Source organism: Oncorhynchus nerka, unplaced genomic scaffold (assembly GCF_034236695.1).
Source record: "Oncorhynchus nerka isolate Pitt River unplaced genomic scaffold, Oner_Uvic_2.0 unplaced_scaffold_1650, whole genome shotgun sequence".
NCBI classification, from domain to species: Eukaryota; Metazoa; Chordata; class Actinopteri; order Salmoniformes; family Salmonidae; genus Oncorhynchus; species Oncorhynchus nerka.
Genome location: NW_027039667.1, coordinates 65,001 through 74,827, shown reverse-complemented (window position 1 = coordinate 74,827; position 9,827 = coordinate 65,001). Strand labels below are relative to the sequence as shown.

The 9,827-nt window shown below is 42.5% G+C and overlaps 1 protein-coding gene across 1 annotated transcript in view; it reads left to right on the top strand.

Annotated features, from left to right (window-relative positions):
* Positions 1 to 5,818: 5,818 nt before the first annotated feature.
* LOC135568177 (receptor-type tyrosine-protein phosphatase R-like) overlaps positions 5,819 to 9,827 on the top strand; it is a gene marked incomplete at its 5' end in the record, with an annotated part of 63,005 nt that continues 58,996 nt past the window's right edge. The window contains 2 exon segments of the mRNA XM_065015160.1: positions 5,819 to 5,932; positions 6,343 to 6,492. Coding sequence (XP_064871232.1) covers positions 5,819 to 5,932; positions 6,343 to 6,492 — 264 coding nt within the window.

The window sequence follows — 9,827 nt, the reverse complement described above, 5'->3', positions numbered from 1 at the left end:
AAAGAGGTAACAGAGTGTTATAGAGAGGTAACAGTGTTTTAGAGAGGTAACAGAGTTTTATAGAGAGGTAACAGGGTGTTATAGAGAGGTAACAGAGTGTTGTAACAGAGTGTTATAGTAACAGAGTGTTATAGAGAGGTAACAGAGTGTTGTAGAGAGGTAACAGAGTGTTAGAGTGTTATAGAGAGGTAACAGTTATAGAGTGTTATAGAGAGGTAACATAGTGTTATAGTGTTATAGAGAGGTAACAGAGTGTTATAGAGAGGTAACAGAGTGTTATAGAGAGGTAACAGTGTTTTAGAGGGTAACAGAGTGTTATAGAGAGGTAACAGAGTGTTATAGAGAGGTAACAGAGTGTTATAGAGAGGTAACAGAGTTATAGAGTGTTATAGAGAGGTAACAGGGTGTTATAGAGAGGTAACAGAGTGTTATAGAGAGGTAACAGGGTGTTATAGAGAGGTAACAGGGTGTTATAGAGAGGTAACAGAGTGTTATAGAGAGTAACAGGTGTTATAGAGAGGTAACATAGAGTTATAGAGTGTTATAGAGAGGTAACAGAGTGTTATAGAGAGGTAACAGAGAGTTATAGAGTGTTATAGAGAGGTAACAGAGTGTTATAGAGTGTTATAGAGAGGTAACAGAGAGGTAACAGAGTGTTATAGAGAAGTAACAGAGTGTTATAGAGAGGTAACAAAGAGGTAACAGAGTGTTATAGAGAGGTAACAGTGTTTTAGAGAGGTAACAGAGTTTTATAGTAACAGAGTGTTATAGAGAGGTAACAGAGTGTTGTAGAGAGGTAACAGAGTGTTATAGAGAGGTAACAGAGTGTTATAGAGAGGTAACAGAGTGTTGTAGAGAGGTAACAGAGTGTAATAGAGTGTTATAGAGAGGTAACAGAGAGTTATAGAGTGTTATAGAGAGGTAACATAGTGTTATAGAGAGGTAACAGAGTGTTATAGAGAGGTAACAGAGAGTGTTTATAGAGAGGTAACAGAGTGTTATAGAGAGGTAACAGAGGTGTTATAGAGAGGTAACAGTAGTGTTATAGAGAGGTAACAGGGTGTTATAGAGAGGTAACAGAGAGGTAACAGAGTGTTATAGAGAGGTAACAGAGAGTTATAGAGTGTTATAGAGAGGTAACAGAGTGTTATAGAGAGGTAACAGAGAGTTATAGAGTGTTATAGAGAGGTAACAGAGTGTTATAGAGTGTTATAGAGAGGTAACAGTGAGGTAACAGAGTGTTATAGAGAAGTAACAGAGTGTTATAGAGAGGTAACAAAGAGGTAACAGAGTGTTATAGAGAGGTAACAGTGTTTTAGAGAGGTAACAGAGTTTTATAGAGAGGTAACAGGGTGTTATAGAGAGGTAACAGAGTGTTGTAGAGAGGTAACAGAGTGTTATAGAGAGGTAACAGAGTGTTATAGAGAGGTAACAAGTAGAGAGGTAACAGAGTGTTATTATAGAGAGGTAACAGAGTGTTTATAGAGAGGTAACATAGTGTTATAGAGTGTTATAGAGAGGTAACAGAGTGTTATAGAGAGGTAAGAGAGTAACAGTGTTTTAGAGAGGTAACAGAGTGTTATAGAGAGGTAACAGAGTGTTATAGAGAGGTAACAGAGTGTTATAGAGAGGTAACAGAGAGTTATAGAGTGTTATAGAGAGGTAACAGGGTGTTATAGAGAGGTAACAGAGTGTTATAGAGAGGTAACAGGGTGTTATAGAGAGGTAACAGGGTGTTATAGAGAGGTAACAGAGTGTTATAGAGAGGTAACAGGGTGTTATAGAGAGGTAACAGAGAGTTATAGAGTGTTATAGAGAGGTAACAGAGTGTTATAGAGAGGTAACAGAGAGTTATAGAGTGTTATAGAGAGGTAACAGAGTGTTATAGAGTGTTATAGAGAGGTAACAGAGGTGTTATAGAGAGTAGTTATAGAGAGGTAACAAAGAGGTAACAGAGTGTTATAGAGAGTAACAGTGTTTTAGTGTTATAGAGAGGTAACAGAGTGTTATAGAGAGGTAACAATAGAGAGGTAACAGAGTGTTATAGAGAGGTAACAGAGTGTTGTAGAGAGGTAACAGAGTGTTTTATAGAGAGGTAACAGAGAGTGTTTATAGAGAGGTAACATAGTGTTATAGAGAGGTAACAGAGTGTTATAGAGAGGTAACAGCATGTTATAGAGAGGTAACAGTGTTTTAGAGAGGTAACAGAGTGTTATAGAGAGGTAACAGAGTGTTATAGAGAGGTAACAGAGTGTTATAGAGAGGTAACAGAGAGTTATAGAGTGTTATAGAGAGGTAACATAGAGTGTTTATAGAGAGGTAACATAGTGTTATAGAGAGGTAACAGAGTGTTATAGAGAGGTAACAGCGTGTTATAGAGAGGTAACAGAGTGTTATAGAGAGGTAACAGGGTGTTATAGAGAGGTAACAGAGAGTTAACAGTGTGTTATAGAGAGGTAACAGAGTGTTATAGAGAGGTAACAGGGTGTTATAGAGTGTTATAGAGAGGTAACAGAGTGTTATAGAACAGAGTGTTATAGAGAGGTAACAGAGTGTTATAGTAACAGAGAGTTATAGAGTTATAGAGGTAACAGAGTGTTATAGAGAGGTAACAGGGTGTTATAGAGAGGTAACAGGGTGTTATAGAGAGGTAACAGAGTGTTATAGAGAGGTAACAGAGAGTTATAGAATGTTATAGAGAGGTAACAGAGAGTTATAGTGTTATAGAGAGGTAACAGGGTGTTATAGAGAGGTAACAGGGTGTTATAGAGAGGTAACAGAGTGTTATAGAGAGGTAACAGGGTGTTATAGAGAGGTAACATAGAGTTATAGAGTGTTATAGAGAGGTAACAGAGTGTTATAGAGAGGTAACAGAGAGTTATAGAGTGTTATAGAGAGGTAACAGAGTGTTATAGAGTGTTATAGAGAGGTAACAGAGAGGTAACAGAGTGTTATAGAGAAGTAACAGAGTGTTATAGAGAGGTAACAAAGAGGTAACAGAGTGTTATAGAGAGGTAACAGTGTTTTAGAGAGGTAACAGAGTTTTATAGAGAGGTAACAGAGTGTTATAGAGAGGTAACAGAGTTTTGTAGAGAGGTAACAGAGTGTTATAGAGAGGTAACAGAGTGTTATAGAGAGGTAACAGAGTGTTGTAGAGAGGTAACAGAGTGTAATAGAGTGTTATAGAGAGGTAACAGAGAGTTATAGAGTGTTATAGAGAGGTAACATAGTGTTATAGAGAGGTAACAGAGTGTTATAGAGAGGTAACAGTGTGTTATAGAGAGGTAACAGTGTTTTAGAGAGGTAACAGAGTGTTATAGAGAGGTAACAGAGTGTTATAGAGAGGTAACAGAGTGTTATAGAGAGGTAACAGAGAGTTATAGAGTGTTATAGAGAGGTAACATAGAGTTATAGAGTGTTATAGAGAGGTAACATAGTGTTATAGAGAGGTAACAGGGTGTTATAGAGAGGTAACAGGGTGTTATAGAGAGGTAACAGAGTGTTATAGAGAGGTAACAGGGTGTTATAGAGAGGTAACAGAGAGTTATAGAGAGGTAACAGAGTGTTATAGAGAGGTAACAGAGAGTTATAGAGTGTTATAGAGAGGTAACAGAGTGTTATAGAGTGTTAGAGAGTAACAGTGAGGTAACAGAGTGTTATAGAGAAGTAACAGAGTGTTATAGAGAGGTAACAAAGAGGTAACAGAGTGTTATAGAGAGGTAACAGTGTTTTAGAGAGGTAACAGAGTTTTATAGAGAGGTAACAGGGTGTTATAGAGAGGTAACAGAGTGTTGTAGAGAGGTAACAGAGTGTTATAGAGAGGTAACAGAGTGTTATAGAGAGGTAACAGAGTGTTGTAGAGAGGTAACAGAGTGTAATAGAGTGTTATAGAGAGGTAACAGATAGTGTTATAGAGAGGTAACATAGTGTTATAGGTGTTATAGAGAGGTAACAGAGTGTTATAGAGAGGTAACAGCGTGTTATAGAGAGGTAACAGTGTTTTAGTGTTATAGAGAGGTAACAGAGTGTTATAGAGAGGTAACAGAGTGTTATAGAGAGGTAACAGAGAGTTATAGAGTGTTATAGAGAGGTAACAGGGTGTTATAGAGAGGTAACAGAGTGTTATAGAGAGGTAACAGGGTGTTATAGAGAGGTAACAGGGTGTTATAGAGAGGTAACAGAGTGTTATAGAGAGGTAACAGGGTGTTATAGAGAGGTAACATAGAGTTATAGAGTGTTATAGAGAGGTAACAGAGTGTTATAGAGAGGTAACAGAGTGTTATAGAGAGGTAACAGAGTGTTATAGAGTGTTATAGAGAGGTAACAGAGAGGTAACAGAGTGTTATAGAGAAGTAACAGAGTGTTATAGAGAGGTAACAAAGAGGTAACAGAGTGTTATAGAGAGGTAACAGTGTTTTAGAGAGGTAACAGAGTTTTATAGAGAGGTAACAGAGTGTTATAGAGAGGTAACAGAGTGTTGTAGAGAGGTAACAGAGTGTTATAGAGAGGTAACAGAGTGTTATAGAGAGGTAACAGAGTGTTGTAGAGAGGTAACAGAGTGTAATAGAGTGTTATAGAGAGGTAACAGAGAGTTATAGAGTGTTATAGAGAGGTAACATAGTGTTATAGAGAGGTAACAGAGTGTTATAGAGAGGTAACAGCATGTTATAGAGAGGTAACAGTGTTATAGAGAGGTAACAGAGTGTTATAGAGAGGTAACAGAGTGTTATAGAGAGGTAACAGAGAGTTATAGAGATAGAGAGGTAACAGAGTTATAGAGTGTTATAGAGAGGTAACATAGTGTTATAGAGAGGTAACAGAGTTTATAGAGAGGTAACAGAGTGTTATAGAGAGGTAACAGAGTGTTATAGAGAGGTAACAGAGAGGTAACAGGGTGTTATAGAGAGGTAACAGAGTGTTATAGAGAGGTAACAGGGTGTTATAGAGAGGTAACAGAGTGTTATAGAGAGGTAACAGAGTGTTATAGAGAGGTAACAGAGTGTTATAGAGAGGTAACAGAGTGTTATAGAGAGGTAACAGAGAGTTATAGAATGTTATAGAGAGGTAACAGAGAGTTATAGTGTTATAGAGAGGTAATAGAGTGTTATAGAGAGGTAACAGAGTGTTATATAGAGGTAACAGCGTGTTATAGAGAGGTAACAGAGTGTTATAGAGAGGTAACAGGGTGTTATAGAGAGGTAACAGAGTGTTATAGAGAGGTAACAGAGTGTTATAGAGAGGTAACAGGGTGTTATAGAGAGGTAACAGAGTGTTATAGAGAGGTAACAGAGTGTTATAGAGAGGTAACAGAGTGTTATAGAGAGGTAACAGAGTGTTATAGAGAGGTAACAGAGAGTTATAGAATGTTATAGAGAGGTAACAGAGAGTTATAGAGTGTTATAGAGAGGTAATAGAGTGTTATAGAGAGGTAACAGAGTGTTATATAGAGGTAACAGAGTGTTATAGAGAGGTAACTTTCCCCCCTCTCTCTTTCTCCCCTCTCCACCTTCCTCTCCCTCCCTCCCTCCCTCCCTCCCTCCCTCCCTCCCTCCCTCCCTCCCCTCTTCCTCTTTCCCCCTTCTCCCCTCCCTCACTCCCTCCCTCCATCTCTCCCCCTTTCTCCCCATCCCTTCCTCATCCCCCCCTTCTCCTCCCTCCCCCTCCTCCCTCCCCCTCCCCCTCCCTCCCTTCCTCCCTCCCTGCTGTCCCCCTCCTTTGCTCCCTCCCACCTCCCTCCCTCCCTCCCGCTCCCTTCCTCCTGTCCCCCTCCCTGCTGTCCCCTCCTCCCTTCCTCCCCCTCCCTCCCTCCCTCTGTCAGAAGCTGCAGGTTGATGTGAGGAGGTTAACCATGTCTCTTCTAAAGCGGTTCAGAGAGGGAGTAGCTGCTGCTCTGGACATCTCCCCCAGACACGTACACATCAACAGACTCAATGTAAGACACACACACACACACACACACACACACACACACACACACACACACACACACACACACACACACACACACACACACACACACACACACACACACACACACACACTGCTCTGGACATCTCTCCCAGACACGTACACATCAACAGACTCAATGTAACACACAACACACACACACACACACACACACCCTATATAGACATTAATAAGGATGATTTTAAACTAGTTTCCACTGAACACAAATGATCGTAGTTCATACAGACTGGCCAGACCTCCATAACAACACATCCCACAAACCACTTCACCGCTGTACAGTGGTTCAATCTTAATGTGAGGTTGTCTGTGGATATCATTTAATCTGAGCGTTATCTAACATCCTCTTCCTCCTCTTCCTCCTACCCCCCACAATAGGAGAGGAAGAATGGCATTGAGCTGTATGTGTCATCTGATAGGCCAGGGGCCACGGAGCCCCTCCCAGCAGAGGAAGTTATCCAATCACTGAACATCAACACCCTGCATCGTAGCCTGGGTCACTTCGGCATCACAGAGGTCTCCTCGGAGGTACGCTACTTCCTGTATGTGTGCACGTGTGTATCTGTGCACGTGTATATGTGTGTGTGTGCATGTGTGTGTGTGTCACAGCCAGGTGTATAGATATTTACGTTTGTAGCACTGAGCCCAATGCAAGTCTTTCATCCATAATGTACTGTAATCTCCTTCATGTGACAGGATCCTCTGTTGTAGTTGTCTAGGAACTCTTTGAAGCTCTGTCCTGCTGGACTCACACCTGGCAGAGGAGAGGAGGGTTTCCTTTCATCACAACGCACACAGAAGACCTAACGGTGTCCTCTGTGTTGGGCTGTATGCTATGGTGTCCTCTGTGTTATCAGTCCTAATGGTGTCCTCTGTGTTGGGTCCTCTGTGTTGGGCTGTATGCTCTGTGTTATCAGACCTAATCAGTGTTGGGCTGTATGCTAATAGTGTCCTCTGTGTTGGGCTTTATGCTCTGTGTTATCAGACCTAATGGTGTCCTCTGTGTTATCAGACCTAATGGTGTCCTCTGTGTTGGGCTGTATGCTCTGTGTTATCAGTCCTAATGGTGTCCTCTGTGTTATCAGTCCTAATGGTGTCCTCTGTGTTGGGCTGTATGCTCTGTGTTATCAGTCCTAATGGTGTCCTCTGTGTTATCAGTCCTAATGGTGTCCTCTGTGTTATCAGACCTAATGGTGTCCTCTGTGTTGGGCTTTATGCTCTGTGTTATCAGTCCTAATGGTGTCCTCTGTGTTATCAGCCCTAATGGTGTCCTCTGTGTTGGGCTGTATGCTCTGTGTTATCAGTCCTAATGGTGTCCTCTGTGTTTTCAGTCCTAATGGTGTCCTCTGTGTTTTCAGTCCTAATGGTGTCCTCTGTGTTATCAGTCCTAATGGTGTCCTCTGTGTTGGGCTGTATGCTCTGTGTTATCAGACCTAATGGTTTCCTCTGTGTTGGGCTGTATGCTCTGTGTTATCAGTCCTAATGGTGTCCTCTGTGTTATCAGTCCTAATGGTGTCCTCTGTGTTATCAGTCCTAATGGTGTCCTCTGTGTTATCAGTCCTAATGGTGTCCTCTGTGTTATCAGTCCTAATGGTGTCCTCTGTGTTTTCAGTCCTAATGGTGTCCTCTGTGTTTTCAGTCCTAATGGTGTCCTCTGTGTTATCAGTCCTAATGGTGTCCTCTGTGTTGGGCTGTATGCTCTGTGACCTAATGGTTATCAGTAATGGTGTCCTCTGTGTTGGGCTGTATCCTCTGTGTTATCAGCCCTAATGGTGTCCTCTGTGTTGGGCTGTATGCTCTGTGTTATCAGACCTAATGGTGTCCTCTGTGTTATCAGTCCTAATGGTGTCCTCTGTGTTGGGCTGTATGCTCTGTGTTATCAGACCTAATGGTGTCCTCTGTGTTGGGCTTTATGCTCTGTGTTATCAGTCCTAATGGTTTCCTCTGTGTTGGGCTGTATGCTCTGTGTTATCAGTCCTAATTGTGTCCTCTGTGTTATGAGTCCTAATGGTGTCCTCTGTGTTATCAGCCCTAATGGTGTCCTCTGTGTTGGGCTGTATGCTCTGTGTTATCAGTCCTAATGGTGTCCTCTGTGTTATCAGCCCTAATGGTGTCCTCTGTGTTGGGCTGTATGCTCTGTGTTATCAGCCCTAATGGTGTCCTCTGTGTTGGGCTGTATGCTCTGTGTTATCAGACCTAATGGTGTCCTCTGTGTTATCAGTCCTAATGGTGTCCTCTGTGTTATCAGTCCTAATGGTGTCCTCTGTGTTATCAGTCCTAATGGTGTCCTCTGTGTTATCAGTCCTAATGGTGTCCTCTGTGTTATCAGACCTAATGGTGTCCTCTGTGTTTTCAGTCCTAATGGTGTCAGTGTTATCAGACCTAATGGTGTCCTCTGTGTTGGGCTGTATGCTCTGTGTTATCAGTCCTAATGGTGTCCTCTGTGTTGAGCGTCATGCTCTGTGTTATCAGTCCTAATGGTGTCCTCTGTGTTATCAGACCTAATGGTGTCCTCTGTGTTATCAGACCTAATGGTGTCCTCTGTGTTATCAGTCCTAATGGTGTCCTCTGTGTTATCAGTCCTAATGGTGTCCTCTGTGTTATCAGTCCTAATGGTGTCCTCTGTGTTATCAGTCCTAATTGTGTCCTCTGTGTTATGAGTCCTAATGGTGTCCTCTGTGTTATCAGCCCTAATGGTGTCCTCTGTGTTGGGCTGTATGCTCTGTGTTATCAGACCTAATAGTGTCCTCTGTGTTATCAGTCCTAATGGTGTCCTCTGTGTTATCAGCCCTAATGGTGTCCTCTGTGTTGGGCTGTATGCTCTGTGTTATCAGCCCTAATGGTGTCCTCTGTGTTGGGCTGTATGGTGTCCTCTGTGTTATCAGTCCTAATGGTGTCCTCTGTGTTGGGCTTTATGCTCTGTGTTATCAGTCCTAATGGTGTCCTCTGTGTTATCAGTCCTAATGGTGTCCTCTGTGTTATCAGTCCTAATGGTGTCCTCTGTGTTATCAGACCTAATGGTGTCCTCTGTGTTTTCAGTCCTAATGGTGTCCTCTGTGTTATCAGACCTAATGGTGTCCTCTGTGTTGGGCTGTATGCTCTGTGTTATCAGTCCTAATTGTGTCCTCTGTGTTATCAGACCTAACGGTGTCCTCTGTGTTATCAGTCCTAATGGTGTCCTCTGTGTTGAGCGTCATGCTCTGTGTTATCAGTCCTAATGGTGTCCTCTGTGTTATCAGACCTAATGGTGTCCTCTGTGTTCTGTGTTATCGTCATGCCTCTGTGTTATCAGTCCTAATGGTGTCCTCTGTGTTATCAGACCTAATGGTGTCCTCTGTGTTATCAGACCTAATGGTGTCCTCTGTGTTATCAGTCCTAATGGTGTCCTCTGTGTTATCAGTCCTAATGGTGTCCTCTGTGTTATCAGTCCTAATGGTGTCCTCTGTGTTGGGCTTTATGCTCTGTGGTAGGTAGTTTGTTAGCTCCTTGTTTTTCACCGAGAGGTGGGCGTCTTTTTCATCACAGCCCTAAAGATCTGAAAGACCTCCCACCCATCACACACACCGTATCATTTTGTTCTTTCCATCTCTCTCCCTCTTTTCTCTCATCCCTCCCTCCTGTCCCTCCTGTCCCCCCTCTCTCTCTCTCTCTCTCCCTCTCTCCCTCTCTCTCTCTCTCTCTCTCTCTCCCTCTCTCCCTCTCTCTCCCTCTTTTCTCTCATCCCTCCCTCATGTCCCCCTCTCTCTCTCTCTCTCTCTCTCTCTCTCTCTCCCCTCTCTCTCCCTCTTTTCTCTCATCCCTCCCTCCTGTCCGTCCTGTCCCCCCTCTCTCTCTCTCTCTCTCCCTCTCTCTCCCTCTTTTCT